General features: G+C 41.6%; 1 protein-coding gene across 2 annotated transcripts in view; it reads left to right on the forward strand.

Annotated features, from left to right (window-relative positions):
- Positions 1-24,955, forward strand: part of Maml1 (mastermind like transcriptional coactivator 1) — a 43,414-nt gene that overhangs the window by 13,724 nt on the left and 4,735 nt on the right. For both annotated transcript variants that reach the window (XR_013438930.1, XM_005339344.5), the window contains exons 2-4: positions 19,197-20,612; positions 22,309-22,548; positions 24,509-24,605. Coding sequence is in view for 1 of the 2 variants with exons in the window: in XM_005339344.5 (XP_005339401.1) it covers positions 19,197-20,612; positions 22,309-22,548; positions 24,509-24,605 (1,753 nt within the window). In the remaining variant the exon portion in view is untranslated. The remainder of the gene's footprint in view (positions 1-19,196; positions 20,613-22,308; positions 22,549-24,508; positions 24,606-24,955) is intronic.

The following is a 24,955-nucleotide window of genomic DNA, read 5'->3' on the forward strand; positions in this document are numbered from 1 at the left end:
CATAGTGTGCCCTTGTCCTCTATTTTCTAAACTAGCCAGTGTATTGTTTGGGATAGATAACATAACAATGTTGGAATTATAAAGAAAAGCAGTTAACCCCAAATCAGGACATTGGTTATCTTTGGGAAAAGATGAAGAGAGTGGGTGCAGGGGCTTTAAGTAGTGCTTCTCAGACCTAACATTCACATGAGTCACCTGAAAATCTTGTTTAAATGTAGTCTAAGTGGGGAGGGGAAGGTTGAGCTTCAACTTTTTTTTTTTTTCTTCTTTAGTATTGGAGATTGAACTCAGGGCCTCACAACTGCTAGCAAGCATTTTACCACTGAGTTACATGCCCAGCCCTTTGTATTTTATTTTTGAGACAGATCTTGCTTAGATGCCTACGCTGGCCTCAAACTTGGGATTCTCTTGCCCAGCCTCCCACGTAGGAGGGATTATAGTCATGTACCACTATGCCCAGCTGAGATTCAGTATTTTGAACCATCTAAATTATGCCATTTCTGCTGGTCCTGGACCCATACTTTTAAAGTGAAGAAGTACTGAGATAAAGTGCTAAGGCTTAAGCAGTAGGTCCAAGGTGATCATTTTATTATTATTCTTTTCACAACAAAAACTATAATTGCAAAGGACAACTTAGTATGAGAAGGATGTGTGGAGCAGTAAACTTAAAGAGGTAAACTTGCCAAATCATAAAAACCTTGCATACTCTATTGGAGCTCTCCAATTAGCCTATGTATATAGAAGTATATATCCTTATAATAAACAAGTTGGCTCACATGATATGGAGGCTGACAATTCTCGAAATCTGTAGTCAGCACCCATGTTTCAGTTTAAGTCTAAAAGAAAAAAAAAAGTCCCAGCATAAATCAGTCATTGCTAGGGCTCAAGCGGTAGTGCGCTCGCCTGGCATGTGTGCGGCCCGGGTTCAATCCTCAGCACCACATACAAACAGAGATGCTGTGTCCCCCAAAAGCTAAAAAATAAATATTAAAAATTAAAAAAAAAATCAGTCATTGCTAGAGTTTCCTCTTATTTGTTTGTTTATTTATGTCTATTCAGGTATGCAGCTGACGAATGAGTCCCACGCACATTAAGGAAGGCAATACAGATGTAAATTAACCCACAATAATGTTTGACCAATAGCTCTCCATCCCCCAGCCTAGTCAAGTGGACACACAAAATCAGTCATCACATACCATGGATAGAAACTTGCACTTGATTCTTTCTGTGTGCTATAGAGAGCCACTTAAAGGATTTAAGTAATGATAAAACATGAGTAAATTTATACCTTAGATAATCTCTGTGGTAGTGTAAGAGGGCCAATTGAAAAGTGCATGCAGGAGGTAGAGAAGGGCTGTCAACAAGAAGACCAATTAAAATGCTGTTTTATTGGTATAGGCAAAACAAGGAGGAGAAGCTAGAAAGTGACAGTGTGGGAACAGAGGAAAGGGCCAGATTCCGCAGATATTTGGATGGTAAAAGGAACAGGATATGGTGATCGATCAAGAGTTTAGGAGGAAGTAGAAGTTGGGGATGAATTAAGAGTTTCTAATTTTTAGAAACTGAGTTCTCGTCAGAAGAGCCTTTGCCATGCTAGGGGTTGCTGAGAAATTGCATGTAATCTGGTGGGTGTTACTGGTGACATTTTCCAGGGCAGCCTATAGAGCAGTAGAGAGGAGACATCAAATCTAGTGCTGATTTACAGCTCCAAATCTGAAAGGTATTTCATGCAGCCCTTTGGAGACCTGTGTCAGACAGTACGTACTGTTAATGTACTGATTCACTTATAGTTTCTGCTGCAAGTTGTCTCCAAGTGTCCATTTCTACTCAAGAGAGTTTAGCCTTTCCATACTTTTATCCCAACTTTTTTATTTGAAGTTTTGGAAATTGAACCCAGGACATGCTAAGTAAGGGCTCTACAATTGAGCTATATCTCCAGTCCTGGTTTTTTTTTTTTTTTCCCCTCTTAGTTTTTTACTTTTTATGGTACTGGGGATTGAACCTGAGAGCACATCCCCTGTCCTTTAAAAAAAGTATTATTTTGAGACAGGATCTCAGTTGCTCAGGCTGGCCTCAAACTTGTAATCCTGCTGCCTCAACTCCCTAGTTGCTGGAATTATAGGTGTACACCTCCTTGTCTGACATCCTAGCCCTTTATAAATTTTATTTTGAGACAGGGTCTTTCTTAGTTGCCCATGTTGGCCTCAAGCTTGCAATTCTGCCTCAGCCTTCTGGATTGCTAAGATTACAGACATGTGCCACCATGCCTGGCTATAACTGAACATTTTTATTGGAGAAAATTTAAGATGTGTTTTATGGTCTAACTTGAGCCCATGCATGCAGCCTTCAAAAGTCATTATGTGGAGAGTTAAGAACTTATGTGTATTTGTGCATGTGTGTATACATGTGTATATACATATATGCATATATGTACACCAGTCTTTTGTATGGCAGGCAAGGAGCTACCCCTGGGAGCAATGAAGCTGCAGGTGGGTGCTGCCAGCTCACACCCCCTCAAATGTTCTTTACTGTGCCTTTAAGTATCATTAAGATGTGAACAGCTGTCACTCCCACGTTCACACCACACACACACACACACACACACACACACACCCTGACATTGCTTCTGTGCTACAACTACTTGTGATTCTCTTCCTTTTAGCTGTGCTTACTCTTTCTAAGCTTTAATTTCCTTCCTTAGGGTTGTTTTGTGTGGCACAAAATTGGTGCTTAATAAATGATAGTTCTTTTTGGTGTGGGGGATTTCTTTTTTTTAATATAAACTTATTTTAGTTGTAAATGTCTCTTTATTTTATTTATTTATACGTGGTGCTGAGACTTGAACCCAGGGTCTCACACATGCTTAGCAAGCACTCTACCACTGAGCCACAACTCTACTACTGAGCCCCTCTTTTCTTTTTTGTACCAGAGTTTGAGCCCAGAGATGTTTTGCCACTGAGCCATATTCCTAGCATTTTTTTTTTTTTTTGTACTAGGGATTGAACTCAGAGACACTGAACCACTGATCCACATCCTCAGCCCTATTTTGTATTTGATTTAGAGACAGGGTCTCACTGAGTTGCTTAGCACTTCACTTTTTGCTGAGGCTATCTTTGAACTTGCGATCTTCCTGTCTCAGCCTTCCAAGCCGCTGGGATTATACAGGTGTGCGCCACCGTGCCTGGCTTCTCTATCTCTTTTTGAGAGAGAATCCTGCTAACTTGCTTAGGGCCTCAACAAATTGCTGAGGCTAGCCTCAAACTTGTGATCCTCCTGCCTCAGCCTCCCAAGTCTCTGGGATTACAAGTGTGTGCCACCTGTATATTCCCTTGTGGGAGGAGATTTCTTTCTAAGTGTTTATCTATTTTGTTGCTGTTTTTAATGCTATGATTGCCTCTGTTAATCAGGTATGAGCTTTTGCCAGAAGATCTGGACAACCATGGAGTTCTTTATGGTTTGGCAAACTGGCCAGTTCCAACCAACAGGCAGAATTCAGGGTCTGTTTATTGATCAACATCGATAAGCCAAGGCCAATGTTGGGTGCTGGAAAAACAGGTGAATGTAGGAGCACCCTGTGCTTAGAGCTGATGGAGATATTACAGAGACTGGCCACTAGTATAATGTGTTTTACATGCCACACTATAGAGGGTAGTACAAAAAGCTGTGGGCATTAGGGAGGGCCAGTGACACACCCTCCAGTTACCTTTGGAAACTTTGGAGTGGGCACTGTGTACTCTCTGCTGTCAAGTGCCAGGGGATGCCCATAGAATTCTTTGTGCTTCTGGCAAAATCACTTCTCTGCCTATCTCCATCTTTCAACTCATTCATTGGTAACCTCTTCAGGATTTCAGATGAGTGCCATCTGTTGCCATCTGTTCTCTCACAATGCATTTTAGTGTCTCTGACACATTAGTCTTTTAATGATACTGTTCTCCCAGAAATCCTTAGGCCAACCCTGCAGCTTGTCCATCAGCAAGTCTTGCCAGCTCAACTTTCAACACAGAACCAGAATCTGACCACTTCTGCTTACCTCTGCCACTGCCATCCCAGTCTGAGTCATCATTTCTTTTACCTGGATTTCTGCCACCTAATTGGTCTCGCTGAGGGCTCTAGCCTCCTGCAGTCTACTCTCTGCCCAGAATGGTCTTCTTTCTCTGTTCAGACCACTGCACAGGTTTTTTATCTTACTGAGGGAAAAGCCAACCCTTACCCAGGACCCATAAGACCCTATGTAGTGTGGCACACCTGTTCCACTCTCCATTCCCCCCCTGTCACCGTGTCTTGATGCTCTTCACTCCTTTTCTCTCAGCCTCAGCCTCCTTGGCTACTTGCTAATGGGCAAACACCTGGCACTCTCCCATCCCAACCTTTGCAAGGCTCATTCCTCTGCCTCACCTGGATCTTCTTCAGTAGGTGTTGGCGTGGCTTACCCTCACATCTACACATTCTTGTTCAAACTTCACACACTCTGTAAGGCCTGTCCTGAGATTCTTTTTAAAAATCATACATCCTACAAACTCCCTGTCTTTCTGTGCTTTATTTCCTTAGGAGTACTTCCCACTTAAGAGGGAGGTCCCAGGAGATCCAAGGTTTTTGTCTGTTTTGTTCTCCACTATATCCTCAGGGCCTAGATAATGGCTGGCTGGCTGGCTCAGTTAGCTCCCAGTAGATTCCTGTTGAGTAAATCAAATGAGAGAATGAGAAGTTTGCTAAAAGGAGAGGCAAGATTGTCTGAGGTGAGGAAGTAGTTTGTGCAGGGGACAAAGATGCCTGATGTATTGGGTCTTATGAGCAGTAAGGGGCCTACTCCCAAATCAGGTGGCAGATTGTAGGGCACTTTCTTGTATATTCAGTGCTTATATCCAAGGCTAATTTATAGAACTACTCTGTCCATGAAGGAGCCATCAGCCAGGTAAGACTTCCAAATGCTTGAAATGTGCCGAATCCAAATTGAGTTTGTTAGAAATATACAACAGACACTGAATTTTGAAAACTTGGTGCCAAAATTTTTTTCAAATTTTTAATATTGATTACATTGTAAAATGATAATATAGTTAGTGGGTTAAATAAAATGTTACTAAAGTCAGCTTTTCCTGTTTATTTTTTTAAAAAATATTTATTTTATTTTTTTTTAGTTGTAGTTGTCAGTACCTTTATTTGTCTATTTATTTTTTATTTTTTTATATGGTGCTGAAGATCAAACCCAGGGCCTTGCATGTGCTAGGCGAGCGCTCTACCACTGAGCTACAAACCCAGCTCCCTGTTTATTTTTTAATTTTTTATTTTTCTTTTGGTGCTGGGGATTGAACCCAAGGGTGCTTAACCACTGAGTCACATCTCCAGCCCTTTTCATTTTTTATTTTGAGATAGGGTCTTGCTAAGTTGAATTTAAAACTTTATTAGACACTTATTAATGTCCTTTCTCATTTTTGAAACTCTTACCTCACTGTCACTTATAATCACAAAAAAAACCAACTCTCATTACAATTATAGTTTGCTTGCCTAAATTTTAGATTCCGTTTTTCATTACAGAGAGTTATATTATGAAATGCCCTACCCTCACTTTCTCTCTGGTCTCTGACAGTCTGCTTTCTGTATTCATTACTCTATTATTAAATCAATCTGTCTTGATATCTTTATTACATTTTTATTTTTATTATTCTCTGTGCTACATTTGAGAATATTTAAATTTTTTCTTATGATAGAATAATTTCTGGACTTAACAGATCCATTTGGACAAGTCGTTTAAGCTGTCAAGAGTTTTAGTTTTCTTGTCTGTTAAAGAGCTTAAGATACACAGGTCATTGGAGGGGTTCTAGAAGTCATTGAGTGTTCTGACTTGAGAGTACTAAGTCGTTGATGCTCTTAGAAAAGCTAATGATAAGGGAGTAAGAGAGAAGTAGCTAAAGTACAGAATGTGCTTGGGAAGCATTTTTGTTCAGGGTGTTTTGGAATGTAAAATTGAATATAAGTTTGAAAGATCCACCCACTTGCAGCAGTGGCTCACAAACTCAGCATGCATCACAGCCACCTAGAAGACTTTTAAAACCTCCCTGGACCCCATCCATCCCAGAGTTTCTGACTCAGTGAAACCATCTGCATGAAGTCCTGAAAATGAGCATTGCTGATACATTCCCAGGTAATGCTGATTGATGCTGCTGGGCTGGGATCACAATTTGAGAATCACTGCTTTAGAGCAAAACAGATGGAAATTATTTTTGAGGTGAGGAGAGAAAGAATTTGAAGAGGAATGTGTCAGATGAGGCAAGTCCAGACAGAATAAAAAGATGAAACTGAAGAGAATTAATCTTTGCAAGGAGAGATGTTTTCATCTTAAAGAAGAGGGATTGGAAAGAGATGATATGGCTGGTTTAGGTTTTTTGGGTTTTTTTTTTTTTTTTTTTTTTTTTTTTGGTACTGGGGATTGAACTCAGGGGCACTCAACCACTGAGCCACATCCCCAGCCTTGTTTTGTATTTTATTGAGAGACAGGGACTCACTGAGTTGCTCAGTGACTCACTTTTGCTGAGGCTGGCTTTAAACTCTTGATCCTCCTGCCTCAGCCTCAAGCTACTGGGATTACAAGTGTGTGCTACTGTGCCCAGCAAGATCAAGAAACTTAGCTGGTGTGGAGTAAGTAGTCTGGGGGGAAAATATGACAACAATGATGTTTGAGCCAAGTCTTATAAGATTGGTAAGGTTGCCAGGATAGGGGGTATATTCTCAGTCCTGAAAGTAGTTCAGTTTAAGTTGGGACCTCAAGGGAATATTAGCGGAGTACATGAAGTAGTTAATCAGAGACACATCAAACAGACCATTTTGTGCCAGTTTAAGGAATTTTAACTTTATCTGTTAAGTGATGGGGATTTAAGGAATTTAAAATGGTTTGATGTTTGTTTTATAGAGATCGTTCTGATAATATCATAAAGGGTGAGCTACATCAGAGAGGAATTAAAATCAGCATGAAATTACTTTAGTGATCTAGATTTTAAACAATGAGGAACTGAACTAAGCTCTCCAAGTCTCTTACTGGAGAGAGATTTAGAAAGTAGAATCAATCATCTGAGAGGACAGGGATTGAACCATGTATCTAGTCAGGGAGCACAAGATGAAGCAGTGGATTTAGGGAAAGAAAAACCCAGCTTGGATTATATCTTATCTGACATATACATCGAGATTCCCAGTTTACAACTGAACATATAAGTCCAGAGCAGAGGAGAGAGAGTAAGACACAAAAGAGAAAGATGTGTTAAATATTCACTCAGTGAATATTTGAGTGCCTGGGCTGGGAGTGTAACTTAGTGATAGAGCATATGCTTGGCATCTGCAGGGCCTTCAGCTCTACCAAAAACAAAGAGTGCCAGTTCTATGCCAGGTTGTCATCTTAAGGCCTGAGTATGGATGGTGTTACCCGGGGAGATGACATCAGTGAAAAAGAATGAAGGTGACCATCATCATTTAAGGATCATAAGAAGAGGCAGTCTGCCAAATAAAATTTTTAAAATAAAATAATAATTTTTTAAAGGAAAAAGAGAAGGGACTGCCTGCAAATAGTGGCCTTGGAGTCAGGAATAAGTCCACAGAGAGTGTTCATGTGGACATTAAGTGAAGAAAGATGTTAGAAGAGAGAGGAGTGATCATCTGAGAGGTCAAGGATTACAGTCTGAAAAGTGTTCCTTAGATTTAAGAACCAGGTGGTTGCTGGGCATGATGGTGTTTCTCTGTAATCCTGGCAACTTGGGAGGCTGAGGCAGGAGGACCACAAGTTTGAGGCCAGCCTCGGCAACTTGGTGAGAGCTTTTCTTAAAAAATAAAAAGGATTGGGGATATAGTTCCATGGTAAAGCACCCCTGGGTTCAATCCCAGTAAAACAAACAAACAAACAAAAAATAGGTGGTCATCTGGTGAATATGAACAAAGTAAAGACCTGTCTGTTTTTATAAAGCTCTAAAAGGGAAGGAAGAGGAGCTGGACAGTAAGAATGTTACCCAGGTGCTCGATAAGTGGTAACCATTCCCTGAAGTGGCTAGTACCCACCCCTCTGTCTTTTCGGATGCGGAACCAAACCTTCTCAAGAGGTTAAGTAATTTGCCTGTGAGCACACAGTAGTTAAGCATCCAAACCAGGACTCAGTTGTCACACCATCCATTTTTTGATGAGTCTCCTTATGTTGATTAGACCACCCTCTAACACTTGGGCTCAAGTGATCTCCTATGTGCACCACCACATCCATCTGTAGCTGTTCTCTAAACTCTATACAAAATGGCACATAAAGTAGGATGAGGTCAAAAGATGGAAGGCGTTATGAGCATCTGTCCATGCCTACAGAAAACAAACAAACAAACAAATAATAAAGAGGGAGGCAAACAGAGAACAGAGGAAAGAATGCTGATTGAATAAACAAGAAGTGGAAGAGCCTGAGTGGGGATGGCCTGGTGAACCCAGTTGGAGAGTTTGGCTTTGGATAGGAGGGGTGTGGTCTTATGTGCAGAGTCCTTCAGTTAAGTAAGTCCAAATTAGGACTTAAGGTGGGAAAATCATGGTGTGTTCCACTTTCAGTGGTGGTTATGATACATCTTTTCCTAATGGAAGAAGGAGCCTGATTCCATTCATAGAATGAATTCCAGAGGGTTTTAGAGGGATATAATAGAATCAACGGTAATTATCTGCTGTTATCAAGTGAGCACAAGTCTGATATTCTAAAATATCTCTCCTTTGACCCTATTTGACTACCAACCAATCTGTCCCCCTCATATTTTAATTAATGACTTTATTGAGATACCATTCATATGTCATACAATTTACCACTTAAAGTATACAATTCAGTGGTTTTTAGTACATTCACAGAGTTTTATAACCATAAATGCAGTCAATTATAGAATATTTTCATCACTTTAGAAAGAAATCCTGCATCTCTTGGCTTTCACCTATCAATCTTCTCACTTCCCTCCATGCCCTTGGCAACCACTAATCTACTGTATTACTTTTCTTTTTTCCTTTCCCTGCTGTACTGGGGATTGAACCCAGAGGCTCTCTAGTACTGAGCTACATCCCTAGGCCTTTTTATTTTTTATTTTGAAACAGGGTCTCACTAAGTTGCCTAGGCTGGGGCTGTGGTCATGGCTCAGAGGTAGAGCATTTGCCTAGCATACGTGTATGATCCTCAGCACCACATAAAAATAAAATGAAGATATTGTGTCCACCTAAAACTAAAGTAAATAAATAAATATTAAAAAAAAAAAAAGTTGCCCAGGCTGGCCTTGAACTTGCAATCCTCCTGCCTTAGGCTCCTGAGTCAATGGGATTACAGGCATGTGCCACCATACCTACCACTTTATCTCTTTTTTAAAAATAAATGTAGAGGGCTGGGGTTGTGGCTCAGTGGTAGAGCCTCGCCTCACACATGTGAGACCCTGGTTTCGATCCTCAGCACCACATAAAAATGATTAAGTGAAATAAAGGTATTGTGTCTAACTATAACTAAAAAATAAATGTTAAAATAAAATAACCTAGAAAATAACAAAGCACACAGTCTGTATTTACTCACCTTCCAGTTATTTCTCAAGTCAAGGGTTTTACTCTGTAACTCTTCTGAAACTGTCCGTGCAGCATTATCAGTGACCTCTTAATTGCCAGATCCAGTGGACATGTTCAGTAGTTACCTTTCTGACCTTTCCAATGCATTTAACCTAAAACTTTCCTTTGTGCTCTGTTTCATCATGGACTTTTCACCTCCTCCCTGGTTGGCTTTTCACTCTTCTTGAGTGATCAGATCTGCTCATGGTGCCAGCTTTATGTCTTGCTGATGGCTGTCTTTCCATAGAATTCATAGACTGTGTTATTCACTACCTCCTAGCTATTGATGGGGTTCCCACAATCATTTCTTCATCATTGAAATGGAACTCAACCTCTTCCCCAACAAGGAAAACCACATTTTCATCCTTTTAAAAAAATCTTACCCATGTATTCAGACTAGATAGAAATGCATTTATCTGTAAGATACACTGATATGTACTAAATTTTCTTCTACCTAACTCTAAAATAATCTGTTTCAATCAGGTCCTCATTATAGGAACTATTTCAACAGTTTTCTACTTGGTCCCTTTGGCTGTATTCTCTCCCCCTGAAATCTATTCACCACACATTCATTATTGATAGTTGATTTAAAAAAAAATCTGGCTGGGCACAGTGGTGTCTGCCTGTAATTCCAGCTAGTTGGGATGCTAAGGCAGGGGGATTCTAAGTTAGAGATGAACCGTGGCAACTTAGTGAGACCCTGTATCAAAATAAAAAAAATAAATAAAGGGTCTAGGGACGTAGCTCAGTGGTAAAGTACCCCGGGGCTCAATCCCAAGTAATAAAAATAAAAAATAGAAGGGCTAAAAATAAAAGGGCTAAGGATATAGCTCAGTGGTTGAGCACTCACAAGTATGTATACCTCCTCCCCCAATCTGAGTCTGTTCAAGACTCATACAGGGGATAGAAGAACTTGTAAAGGACACCACGGGGATATAATCAGCCAACTATAGAAGTAAGAAATTCTCCAGGATAAGTGACTAAACTTTTTAGACAAATAAATAGTAAGGAGAATAGGAGAAGAAGGGAGAGTGTCACATATGATCTTAAGAGCATATCATCCAGGGCTGGGGTTGTTGCTCAGCAGTAGAGCGCTCACCTAGCACGTGTAAGGCCCTGGGTTCGATCCTCAGCACCACATAAAAATAAATAAATAAAATAAATAAAGATATTGTGCCCAACTACAACTAAAAATTAAATATTTTTTTTAAAAAGCATATCATCCAGATGTAGCATATTGGGTCCTGATTTGAATAAACCAGCTATAAAAACAATTTGATTTTCTTTAACATTCAGTAATGATGTGGTTATTTTTTTAAAAGCTTTTTATAGTTCGGGGGTTGGGGACATAGCTCAGTAGTAGAATGTTTGCCTCACACATACAAAGCCCTGAGTTCAGTTCCCAGCATTGCCCAAAAAAAAAAGAAAAAAAAAAAAGAGCTTTTTATAGTTTAGAGATATATGCTGAAGTATTTAAGAAGAAAATATGTGATTGCTAGATAATCCAGGCAGTGGTTACAGCATAAATAAGTCAAAATTGGTGAGTGGGGGGCTGGGGATGTGGCTCAAGCGGTAGCGCGCTTGCCTGGCATGCGTGCGGCCCGGGTTCGATCCTCAGCACCACATACCAACAAAGATGTTGTGTCCGCCGAGAACTAAAAAATAAATATTAAAAAAAATTCTCTCTCTCTCTCTCTCTCTCTCCTCTCTCATTCTCTCTTAAAAAAAAATTGGTGAGTGGGCATGTGGGGGCTTATTATACTATTCTGTCTACTTTTGGTATATATTTGATATCTTCCATAACAAAGGTGTGTGTGTGTGTGTGTGTGTGTGTGTGTGTGTGTGTGTTTTGTTTTGTTGAGGGATTTAACCCAGGGGAGGTTTACCACTGAGCCACATCCCCAGCCCTCTTTTTTTTTTTTTTTTTTTTTGAGACAGGCTCTAAGTTGCATAAGGCATTGCTAAGTTGCTGAGCCTGGCCTCGAACTTGCAATCTTCTTGAACCACTGGGATTACAGGCATGTGCCATCATGTCCAGCTTGTTTGGTCATTTTTAAAAGATATTAAAGATTGCTTCTTACCTTTTGACTAAGATCAAATGTGAAAAGATATTGATGAGACAGGAAATTTGAGCACTCAAGGAATGTAGGATGATGAAGAATCACCTTAAAATGTTTATTGTGGTAAAATACATATAAACATAGAATCTACCATCTTACCATATTTAAAGATACAATACAATGTCATTAAATGCATTCACAAATTGTGGTTGTGTAACTGTCACCACTATCTTGTCTCCAGAACTGTGTTTACACCTTGCAAAACTGAAACTCTATATTCATTAAATAATAATTACTCTCCCCTCAGCCCCTGCCAACCATCATCCACTTTAGATCATCTAACCCAAGCATTTTCATGGTCAAGAAAGCAGATCCTAAATAGATTGTGTCTTAACTAAATTCACACATCCAGTTAATGATAGCCTGCTCTGTTTTCATGTCCACCAGGCAACATGAGCCTCATTTAGTTTTCTTTATTGGTTTTTCTATCGTGAAGAGAATGTGTTCCTGCCAAGTACAAGAATCAATATAGTTAACAATTTTGTTTCTCAGTGAATTTTAACTCTCTGCTTTATAATCATGCAGGAGATTATATTGTTGTAAATATTTACATAGCCTTGCTTTCTTAGTGTTTTGTTTTCCATTAAAGCTTTTATCAGGGCTAGGGATGTAACCCAGTAGTAGAGGGCTTGCCTAGAATGGCCAGGGTATCTATCTCTAGCAATGAAAAAAAAAAAAAAAGCTTTTATTTAAAAAAAAAAAAAAAAAGGTGCCGGGGTGTGGTGGGGTATGCCTGTAATCCCAGTGGCTCTTCAGGTTGAGACAGGAGGATCATGAGTTCAAAGCCAGCCTCAGTAACGGTGAGGTGCAAAGCAACTCAGTGAGACCCTGTCTCTAAAGATACAAAATAGGCCTGCGGATGTGATTCAGTGGTTGAGTGCCCCTGAGTTCAATCACCGGTACCCCGCCAAAAAAGGTAACATGCCCAGTGTAGTGTTCTGTAATCTCAGTTTCTGGGGAAGTCAAGGCAGAAGGATTGAAAGTTCAAGGCCAGTCTCTAATTATGTGAAATATAAACATTGAAGAAAACTAAGAAGGATACATAGGACCTCTTTGTATCATCTTTGCAATTTCTTGTTAACTTGGAATTATTTCAAAATCAAAAGTATTTTTTTTAAGTCAGGTGTGGTGGTGCATACCTGTAATCCCAGTGACTCTAGAGGAGACAGGAAGATCAAGGCCAACCTCAGCAATTTAGCAATGCCTTAAACCCTGCTTCAAAATAAAACAATTTTTAAAAAAGGACTGGGGATATAGCTCAGTGGTAAAGCAGCTCTGTGTTTAATCTCCATTATAAATTTGCTTTTTTTTTTAAGTGATAATGAAAATGTTCAGAAACCAAATCGTAAAGTTTTCCAGAAAATGCATCAATCCAGACCTCACCGTCTTCTATATATCTGTGATGAGTAGATTCAGTGACAGGAGTGTGTGCTACAGAGATCTTTAGTACTCCCCATGCTAGGTTATTTGCATTCTAACTCAGTGACTGTTCCAAATATTAACACAAATAATATTGTAAAAATAGGAATTTTTAGTAGCTGGCTATAGGTGGCTCTCTGGTTTTTTGTTTGTTTGTTTTTTCCTTTTAATATCTTATAAAGAATCATTGTGGCCCTGGAATGTGGGATTTCATCATAGCACAGCCTGTTTTTCTGGTAGTGACTCTTGATGGTATTCTTCATGCTTAGCACTATAGTAGGATACTCCTTGTTTGTACAGTTTGAAACTCTGAGTCACATCACTTGGATGTTGGTGTTTCAGAGGCAAGCTTCTTTCTCAGTGTCACATGTGTGGGATTAATTGGGATCTAGTTCTCATTTTGTTGTAGGTGATTGGACTGGGGGATCTGCAGTAGATCCCCAACAGTCACAGGGGATTCATATTCACAGCTGAATGTACAAACCGCATGTAATTTTCTGAGTTTCCTTGGCTAGAAAACAGGAATAATGGTTCTCTCCTCTAGGGTTGTTTTAAAGACTGAGATTTTGAATTAAACAGGAGTAATGAGTTATAATAATAATTAACTGGAAGTGAATCATAATAAATAAGTGGGAGTGAGTGGTCAGCAAGGCATACTGGGTAAGTAATGACATGCCCCTACAGAAACAAGTCAGGACTCCTGAGGGGCCTCTCAGTATACCATATATACAGGGTACTAGTAGAACTCATGGGCAAAGCAAAAGCAAGTATGGTATTAGACTGAATATTAACTTTAAAAAATTCTGATTTTATGTGTTTTAACCTATACTTCTGGAGAGTCCTGGACAGCCCATTAGTGCAGCCTGGTTGTGGTTGGAGAGATGGTACTAAAAGACATCAGAGCCAAGCTCCAGCCTGTGACAACCCAAGGACAGCCAGGAGCCACTGAAAGATGATGAGATCAGATTTGCCTTTAGCACCATCACTCTGATTATGGTGTGCAATACAGATGGGGGTGGGGACTATGAGAAGACCTTAGATGCAGTTAAAATAATTCAAGCAAGAGAAACTGGTGTCAGTGAATGGAGACAAGTAGGTGGGGTCAAGAAAGTCTAAGGTAGAGTGATTGCCTAGTATTTGCAAAGCACTGGGTTTGATCCTCAGCAGCACTGAAAGAAAAAAAGAAACAAGAAAGAAAAGAAGAGAAAAAAGGCCAAGAACCTGGGACTGATTGGATGGGAGTAATGAAGAAGGAGGAGTCAAGGGCTACTCTCTGCTTTTTTGGTTTATGTGACTAAATGGCTAGTACTGACATTCTCTGTGAGAGCAGGGAAAGGAAAATAGGACTGGAGAAGCTGAAATCAGCTTTGGACAGATTTCACCTGAGTTGTCAGTGAACGCCCAAGTAGAGGCATGCTGGTTAAGTAGGTGGACAGATGGGAATTAAGAGGTCTGCAGAAGTTCCAGGCCAGAGACATTACATTCAGACACCAATGCTTATTGAGTGGTTGACCCTTTTTTAGGCCTGGGGTCTTTGCTCATCATTCTTGGGAGGGGTAGATGAGTGCCCCATTGGGGGAAGTCAACCAGGAAGTAGGAAAGAGCATGATTGTGGGGAGGAGCAGGTGATCAAGGAGTGACTGAGGAGATAAATGACCTGAATTACAGATGAGTCATCCTTTTAAAGATCAGAGGGAAGAAGTGTTCTGGCAAAGAGAAGACAAGTACAGGGGCCCTGAGCAGGAATGAGGGGGCACATTTGAGCAGCTGTAAGGCTGGTGTGTGACAGCATGGTGCAGATTGGGAGATGGGAAAGGAGGTTGGAGGAGCCGGGGCTGGCTGGCTCAGCATTTGATCCCGGGGCAGTTGGGCCTGTTCTGAGTATGATCTGCAGTCCTAGGCACATGAGGACATGGGAGAGTGTGTGGAAGGAACAGGGGAGAGGACTCCAGTTAATTGAAGAGCAAGAAAGGGGAAGACTTTTCAAGGGAGACAGAGGAAACAACCCCAGGAGTAGAAGGCAAGAGAGGGTGGGAGAGAAATGTGAGGAAAGAGAACTTTAAAGATTGAAGCAAATGAGTCAAATCATTAAGTGGCAGACCATCACCCCCGCATGAAGATGGCAATCCTAACTCCATCCTTTCTTCTTTCCCACATCCAATCCATTCCCAAACTGTGAGGAATAGAAACCACATAACCTCAGAGGACTGAGATGCTGGCCCCAAGGGGTGAGACTGGGGGTATCTGACTGAAAGGAGGGTGACAGGAGGAGGAGAAGTTGGAGGAGAAAAAAAGGAATTCCCAGTGCTGGGGGAAGGTGGGGGGCAGGAAGTGCCTCACCATGGCCTCCCCAGCTGGCTGCCAATGGGTAAGGAACACCGATACAAAGAAACCACTCCTGTCTTTAGCAGTCCATCTGTTAACTCAGAATGGAAGCAAGTAGGTGTCATTTTGTAGTGAGTTTGACCACAAAGCACTCTGGGATTGCAGCAGTGATGGTTGAAGGAGGAAGTGGAGACTAGAGGAAGGTCCTTACTGTCTACTAATGTGTGGGGGGAGGACAGGATGCTGATTTGTTGTCCACAAGGTGTGGCTTGCTTCAGCTTGATTCAGAGCAGCACTGATATACCAGAACCCCTCTCGCAAAAAGAAGATGGCAGATGGCACCTAGAGGGTTGAGGCCTCCCCATGAGAGAGCTGGCCCAGAATAGGGTGGAAATTGGGCCTATGGGTTTGTTCCTTGATAGCCATCTATGAGTATGCACTGTTCTTCAGCAGATCATAAGCTTCTGGCATCATTTCCCAGAACTAGATCCTTCTGGAATCCTATATGCCACTGAAACCATTCTGTAGTTAGAACAGGAGAGTCTGAGCCGAGCACCCAGAAGTCCACTTACTTTGAGCATATAGGGGGCAGCCAGATTTGTATTGCTTTATAACATCTACTCTCTTTTACATAGCTTTTAAACTGTTTAGGCTGTTTTCCCAATTCCATTGTAAATGCTTGAAGATTAGGCTCTAAGGCTTACACATCTTTGCTTTTCCTACAATGCCCTGCATGTATCCAACACTTCTGCAAATGCCCAAGTCTTAAAAATCTGCCAGGGCCATCACATTCCACACTCCCCATTCCCGCCTACATCATTCCAGTTAAATTTTGTGAGTAGTTGAGAAAACTGCCCAGTGTTTCCTTTGGCTAAAAGCAGTGGGTATTGCAAAATTGAGTTGTTCCTTTGGAACTTGTCTGCAGCTGTTTGTATGCGGCTCTTGAAAGAGGGAGTGGCAGCTTTTATAATTGTTAGGGCAAAGAGGGATTCTGTTTCTAATCTGGGACAGCCAGCTGACTCATCAAATGCCTTGACCCCCTTAGCTTTCCTTCTTTTCCCTTAGGAAGATGAAATACTAAACTCTAGGGTTTACAGACCATCCTAGACCTCTGTGGAACAAAAGAAAATAACAGAAAACATAGAAATAAAAGAAATATTAGCAACTCATGTTTATTTCTTTTGACCAGTTAATTGAGGATGAATATACCTTTTCAAAAGAAACTTTTCAAACAGTGTATTTTATAAAGCATCCATTTTAGAAGCCTTCACTCACCCCTAGGTGGCAGTGGAAGCAGAAGAACCTGCATAGAAGTAAAGCAGCCAAACATCCTTGGGTTACAGAAGCCCTGTTCTAAATTGGGTCCTAGAATTGCGTTGCTTACCTCTGCCCTACAGTTTCATTTGTGAGGCATTCCTAAGTTTTTTTTCCAGGCTAATTCAGGTACCCATATATGGATTTAGAGAGATGCTCAGCTGGGATTTACACAGTTTTGTGCCGCCAACTTTAACATTTAAAAAATATGAAATCTTAATATGGTTTAAAAAAGAAAAAAGGAATAGGAGCATTAGACTTGAACTGAGGTTGAGAAAATTATCCTTTGTGGGGTCCAGCACATGGTCTGCTGCTGAGAGCTAGTGCCCTCAGAGTTACCTCAGGCAGGATACCCAGGAATACGATGGCACTTGGCTTTTACAGCCAGTGAGATGGCATTGTGGCCCTTCTCTGCAACTGAATTTAAACAGAGGAAGTACTACATGCTACCCCTGACTTCCTTGGAATTTGTTTAGAGATAATAGTTAGGGGTATTGTTTGGGACCTTTATGTGGGTGGTACTGGGGATTGAGCCCATAAGCATTCTGCCTCTGAGCTATATTCCCAGCCCTTCATAATTTTTTTTTTTTTATTTTGAGACAGGGTCTCACTAAGTTGTTGAGGCTGGCCTTGAACTTATGATTCTCCTGCCTCAGCAACCTCCTGAGGCATGTACCATCATGCCTGGCGAGGGTCATTTTTAACAATATACCATACATGCTTAAGGTTAGTGAGAGAAAGGATAACTTTAGGGGTGAAGGGTGAAGAACAAAACATAAAAAAACTAAACTAGGAAGGGAGCAGCACAGTTTTAGAGACAGAACAGGCACCTCCTGGGCCTTGTGAAAAGTCTGTCCTGATGGCTAAAGATGAGTCTAGGGAAGTAACCACCTTTTCTCCTTCCCACCCCACTGCCATGTTCTTTTCATGTAATTCCTGCCCCTGAACTCTCAGCTAAATAGTGCCTTGTTTTTACTTCACCACTGAGCTACCTCCCCAGCCCTTTCCCACCCCCTACTTTGAGATAGGGTCTTGCTAAATTGCCCAGGCTGGCCTCAAACTTGCAATCTTCCCACTGCCTCAGACTCCTGAGTAGCTGGGATTACAGGCGTACACTACTGTGCCTCGCTGCTTATTGGTCTTATTCTGTAGTCATATCTGTGTATGTCCTGTGACCTAGAAGACTGGAAGCTCATGAAGAGTAGAATATTTGTCTTTGAATTCCCCATAGCGCTTTGTCCCTTGCACAAGTAGACTCATAATAAGGTTAGTTGAACGAATCTAGTTGAGGAGAAAATGGGGAAGCAGAAAGTAATGGTGCCAGAGAAGACATGATAGTGTTCCAGTTAAGGGTCTTAGTAAGAAGTGACGAGGTTTGTAAGGGTGATGATTGGGAGCAAGGGATTAGAAGATGCTTAGGAGTTGATGGGGAGGAGAGTGGATGGAATCTTAAGGTCATAATCCTATATGACATATAAAGGAGCAATTCAGTGGGGAGAAAGGGGATAGACCCAGGAAGGGTATGAAGACAGGTGGGCTTTGGGCATGATGGCATATATCTATCTGTAATCTCAGCTACTCAGGAGGCTGACAGAGATGGCAAATCCAAAACCGGCCTGGGCAACTTAGCAAGACCCTGACTTAAGACAAAATTATAAAGGAGCTGAAGATATAACTCAGTCAATCCCCAGTACTGCACATGAAAGAAAGAAAGAGAGAGAGAGGGAGGGAGGGAGGGAGAGATGGAGAGAGGGGTAAGGAGAGAAAGAGAGGGAGAGAAAGAAAGAAAGTGACTGTGAATATTGGAGGAGAGGGGGAATGGGGAGATAAAAATAATCAGAGATGTTATATGTATGTACAGTATGCCACAATGAAACTTATTATTCTGTATAGTTAATATGTACTAATTAAAAAAAGAAGAAGAAGAAGAACCAGGCCTATGCAACCTAGTAGAAACAAGGTACTTGAGGGCAGCACACACCTTGACCAGAGCACTGGCCAGGGCTTCCTCTACTGAAAGTAACAGAATCCAAATTAAACCAGCTTAAACACAAGAAGAAATTTATTGGTTCATGTAAGTACAAAACCCAGGAGGATGACTGGTCTCAGGTATGATAAGATTCAAGGCTCCAGTGGTTCCTCAAGAATGTAGATGTCTCTAATGGCTCTTTTTTCCTTAGCTCTATTCTTGGGCAAACTCTCAAACTAGGTGGCAGTGGGCAGCATCAGGCTTGTATCCTGCAAAAAGACAGGGTTTACTGCATTGCTTTCCCCTGGCTGAATTAGACATCCAATTCTGACTGGCCAGGAAGTTCCCCACAAGTGGGCGGTGCACACCCACAGGAAAGGATTGAAGGGATGCTGGTTTAAGTCACTATTGGAAGCAGAGGGAACCTTGGACATGTTATTAGGTATCTAAGTTTCTTTTTCCAATGTTTTCAGCATCTTCATGATACAGTGAAGAGGAATCTTGACAGTGCTGCCTCCCCTCAGAATGGTGATCAACAAAATGGCTATGGAGATCTCTTTCCTGGGCATAAGAAGACCCGCAGGGAGGCCCCTCTGGGCATAGCTGTGTCTACCAATGGGCTGCCTCCAGCCTCACCCCTTGGTCCACCTGACAATACTGGGGGCGATTCCCTGCAATCCAGTGGAAAGCATTCCCTGGGGCTCGACTCCATCAACAAAAAGTGTCTTGCAGACTCCAGCCTCCACTTGAATGGAGGCAGCAACCCTGGTGAGTCATTTCCTCTGAGCCTGAATAAAGAACTGAAGCAGGAACCTGTTGATGACCTGCCCTGCATGATTGCTGGGGCTGGGGGTTCTATATCGCAGAGCAACCTCATGCCTGACCTTAACCTTAACGAGCAGGAGTGGAAGGAGCTTATCGAGGAGCTAAACAGGTCGGTGCCTGATGAAGACATGAAGGACCTGTTTACAGAGGACTTTGAGGAAAAGAAAGATCCGGAGCCTTCTGCCTCTGCCACCCAAACCCCCTTGGCCCAAGACATTAATATTAAGACAGAATTCTCTCCAGCAACCTTTGAGCAAGAACAGTTAGGCTCTCCACAAGTCAGGACTGGGTCTGCAGGACAGACCTTTCTGGGGCCATCATCTGCCCCTGTTAGCACAGATTCCCCCAGCCTTGGAGGTCCTCAGACACTGTTTCATACCTCTGGTCAACCCGTGGCAGACAATCCCAGTTCTAACCTGATGCCGGCATCAGCCCAAGCCCAGAATGCACAAAGGGCCCTTCCAAATGTGGTATTGCCTAGCCAGGGCCCAGGAGGGGCCTCAGAGCTGTCTTCTGCCCACCAGCTCCAGCAGATTGCTGCCAAGCAGAAGCGCGAGCAAATGCTCCAGAACCCACAGCAGGCCACCCCAGCATCCACCCCAGGCCAGATGTCCACATGGCAGCAGACGGGACCTTCCCACAGTCCCTTAGATGTCCCTTATGCCATGGAGAAACCTGCCAGCCCTTCCAGCTACAAGCAAGACTTCTCCAACCCCAAACTGCTCATGATGCCTAGTGTAAACAAGAGTTCCCCTCGGCCTGGAGGTGCCTACCTTCAGTCAGGCCATGTGAACCTGCTAAGTCACCAGCCACTGGGTAACTTGAATCAGAACTCGGTGAATAACCAAGGTTCAATGCTAGACTACGGCAATACAAAACCCCTTTCTCATTACAAAGCGGACTGTGGGCAAGGTGGTCCTGGGTCTGGCCAGAGCAAGCCAGCTTTGATGGCCTATCTTCCTCAGCAGCTGCCTCATCTGAATAATGAGCAGAACTCCTTGTTTACTACAATGAAACCAAAGCCCGGAAATATGCCCTTCCGATCATTAATTCAACCTGGCCAGGTAAGTGAACTGCTTCACTTTTTTTTTTTTTCCTTTTTTCTTTTGCATTACTAGGAATTGAACAGGTACCAGGTACAGGTTCTGGAAGAGCTATAGGGAGGACCCAAGGATGCCCTGGAAGGTAGGAAATGAGCCTGTGTTATCCACTAGATTCTACTTCCAGAGGAATAGAATCAAGGTGCCCCAGTGACAGCTAGATTACCCTCTAAAACTGAGCCTCCTTGTGAACCATCAGCTAATCACACAAGACAGGAGGAGCCCATCTATGTCCTGCCTGAATTGTTTCCCAGATAAACAATGAGTTAATAAGTTTTGGAGTTGCTTGTTATCCAGTGATAGATAACTAATAAACCCATTATAGGGACAATGTCAGGATTCAATGACATATTGCCTACTGTTTACCCTATGTCCACTAATTTAAAGTTGGATTTTTTATTAGATGGTATTGAGTTATACAGAAATGCATGTAGACATGTATGCATATATATGATGGTGCTTAAATCCACAACTCAAGAGTAAACAGACATCTATAACCTGACCATTAGGCCCAAGCCAAATTTCAAAATAAGAAGTTTGCCTTTAATATATTTCTTCTATATTTGAACTCTGGAGGCCAAGGCTGTGGACAGATATGAAGAAAGACATGAGACTCCCTCCCACTTGTATCTCATATTTTGTATGTATTGTTCATCTCTGCTTTGGAGATTGCTTCTCAGTTTGAAGCTTAGTCTTATCCTCAAAAGATTAGAGACCAGAAAACTTAAGTGAAGTTTAAAAATAATTGTCATTATATTCTTTTCATTTCTGAAAAGTATATACGTACACAATAAATTGATATGATCTCAAAACAATAAAACAAAAAAAAGTACATAGCTATTACATATGAACTTCAGAAAAGGAGAGCAACATGCTGGTAAGTATCTTACAGAGTACTCTCAAGGAGCCCTTTAGCTTGGGAAGATTGTATGCACAAACGAATAAGAACTGCAAAGGAGCTCAAGAAGTTGAATTTATTTGAATAATAATTGCTTTTTGCCTTTTCCCTGTACTGTTTTCCCATTCTTCTACATGTGAGTAATGATGCTGGAATAATATGGTAGCCTTTGACATGACTCCTATTTTTGGTTTATATATTAACAGAGAATCTGTTAAAGTTTCCATTGATAACGCAGTATTTTTTGAGCATAGTATCTGAAAAAGCTAACCAGTTTCTTCCCAGAAAAATGCTTATATGCAAGTAGATAGACATATGATTCCTGGCAGTTCAGGGATAGCCCAAACCCAGGTCCACACCTTGGGGATATAACGTTTCTGTTGAACAGAACCTCCCTCAGATTATGGGTCTCTTTTCATGCACATGTTCTGGTAAGTGAGCATTTATAAGTCTTTATTGCTTACTGGAACTTGGAAATTTGAGAGCTTGAATATGCTTAATTTAAGTAAAACCACACTTTTGCCACTGGTGAACCATAGGGAGCCAAGCTAACATGTCAAGTGCTCAGGTAGCATCTGTTTTGGTCTCTGCTGCATCCCACTGGAAGGTTTTACAGGAGGTCAGCTGGGAAGCAGAGGCTTGACTTAAGAGAGTGAGCCTTGAATGAGGTTCTCCCTAGAGCTGGAGCTCATCTGGACTGATGAGAGCATGAAGACTCCACCCACCCACCCCTGACTCTATCCTTTTCATCTGTGTTGACAGGAGCAGAACCCTTCCAGCATCCCTGTGCCAGCCCAGGCTGCCAGTGTGGGGACCCAGCCACCTGCTGTGTCTGTGGCCAACACTCACAACAGCTCCCCCTATCTCAGCAGCCAGCAGCAGGCAGCTGTAATGAAACAGCATCAATTGCTTTTGGACCAACAGAAGAGGGAGCAGCAGCAAAAACATTTGCAGCAACAACAGTTTCTGCAGAGGCAGCAGCAGCACCTTCTGGCAGAACAGGTAAAAAGAGAAAGGAGGAAGAAAATCAAGCAGACTCTATTTGCACTTGTGGATTTACCTTGTTTTGCTTGCATGCCTGGTGTTAGAATGCTTTGTCCTTTAAAATATACTTTCTAGGAGTGTGGCATTTCTCCAACAGAGGTGGCCTATGTCTGAAGCTACCTTGTGTCACTTGGGATGAATGAAGGCAGAATCTATGACTAGAACTCTTAAGTATAAAGTGCATTTTGCCATGTCACCGAGCTCCCTTGTTCATCAGGAACCATGGGTCCCAGCTTTGTAAATGTAGTTTATTGTCAGCCACAACATGGGGAGAGGAGTGAAGATGTTCTTGAGGTTCTAGAATCAGGATGCACAGTTTACTGGCTTAGTCACCAAGCGCAGTGTGCAGGCACTAAGGGTTATTAAGTCAAAGTTATCATGATTTTAATTACATAGGAACTGGCTCAAGGGAATGAAGTCTAATTGAGAATGATCACTGACCCAATTCTGCCATTTTTAAAAATTATTGCTTTATTGGGGTATAGTTCATATAAGATATTATTCACTCATTTAAACCGTACAATTCAGTGTTTTTAATGTATTCAGAATTTTGCATCCATCACTACAGTCCAAGAACATTTTCTTTACCTAAAAACAAGACTTATATCCATGAGTACATTCTTCATTCCCCAATCTCCTCAACCCTATACGGTGTCTAATCTGCTTTCTATCTCTGCACATTTGCCTATTCTAGGCATTTTGTGTAGATGTTCTCAAGATTCAACTGGGTACTTTTATTAGTCATTCATTTCTCTTTATAGCTGAATAATCCATTGTATCGCTGTGCTGCATTTTATTTATTCATCCATCTGTTCATGAGTATTTAGGTTGTTTCTGCTTGTTGACTACTATGAATTACACTGCTCTGAACATTGATTTAGTAATTTTTTTGCAGACTTGTGATTTGGGTTTTTTGTTTTTTTGTTTTGGTACTGGAGATTAAATCCAGAGAGGCACTTAACCACTGAGCCACATCCCCAGGCCTTTTTTTGTATTTTATTTAAAGACAGGGTCTCACTGTGTTGTGTAGCACCTCGATGTTGGTGAGGCTGGCCTTGAATTCACAATCCTCCTGCCTCAGTCTCCTGAGCTGCTGGGGTTACAGGTGTGCGCACTGTGCCTAGCCACACATGTTTTGAAATATCTTGGGAATATACTAGTGGAATTGCTGAGTCATATGGTAACTGTGTTTACCTTTTGAGGAATTGCCCAGACTGTTTTCCACAGTGGCCACATCATTTTGCATTCCCACCAGTAGTGTATGAGGGTGCAGATTTCTCTGTATCCTCACCAATGCTTTTTATTTTCTTACTGTTTTTTTCCCTCCATAGTATTGGAGATCGAACCCAGGGTCTTGCACATGCTAGGCAAGTACTCTACCACTGACATACACACCTAGTTCTCTGGTTTTTTGTTTTTTTTTTTTTTTGATCCTAGTAGTAAAGTAGTAGTCTCATTATGGCTTTGATTTCCTTTACTTACCCTCCATTTTTCTAAACTAATACACCTGCCTTTTTTTGTTTGTTTGTTTGTTTAATTCATGACTCGTTGTATCTTTGGTTTCATACTATTTATTAAAAGTTCCCCAGATGCTCTGGATGAAGTGATACACCTGTAATCCCGGCAATTTAGAAGCCTGAGACATTAGGATCACAAATTCAAGGACAGCCTCAGCAACTGAGTGAGACCCTGTTTCAAAAATAAAACTTATTTTAAAAAAAGGACTAGAGATATAGTTCAGTGGTGGAACGCCCCTGATTTCAATCCCTAATGCTCAATAATGCTCACCTGCATTAATCCCTCAGGAGCCCCTCTGTGAATAACAATCTTGATCACTGCTTTTCTCTGACCTGACTCCTGTTTGTTTTTGTTTTTGTTTCTGTCTTGTGTATTGTTTTGTCATTCTTGGCACTTCTAGGAAAAGCAGCAGTTTCAGCGCCATTTGACCCGCCCACCCCCCCAGTACCAAGACCCAACACAAAGCACCTTCCCACAGCAGGTTGGACAGTTCACAGGTAAGGGGGTGGAGAGGATGCAGAGAGAAACAGGTTTGGGCATACCAATCAGGTCTTCTCAGTTCCTTGTTGATCATTGTTGAGTGCTGATTTCCTGTTCCTTGCTTGAAATGGATTTACTCACTCCTGGAAGCCTTAGTCTGTTGAGGGGACTTATCACTCTAGTCACTCTGTAGCACCAGACAGATTGCTGGAAATGCCTTTGAAAGAAAATAATGTCTACTCAGAGGTCATCTTACAAACAGGAAATGGCTTCTATAATTCTTCCTTTAGGTGTCTCTTCAAAAAAATAACCCTTTCTTGTTTTCTAGATAAGGAGAGACTTAATGTACTTCTATAGCTTTTTGCTT

The sequence above is a fragment of the Ictidomys tridecemlineatus genome, chromosome 1, assembly GCF_052094955.1.
Source record: "Ictidomys tridecemlineatus isolate mIctTri1 chromosome 1, mIctTri1.hap1, whole genome shotgun sequence".
NCBI lineage: Eukaryota > Metazoa > Chordata > Mammalia > Rodentia > Sciuridae > Ictidomys > Ictidomys tridecemlineatus.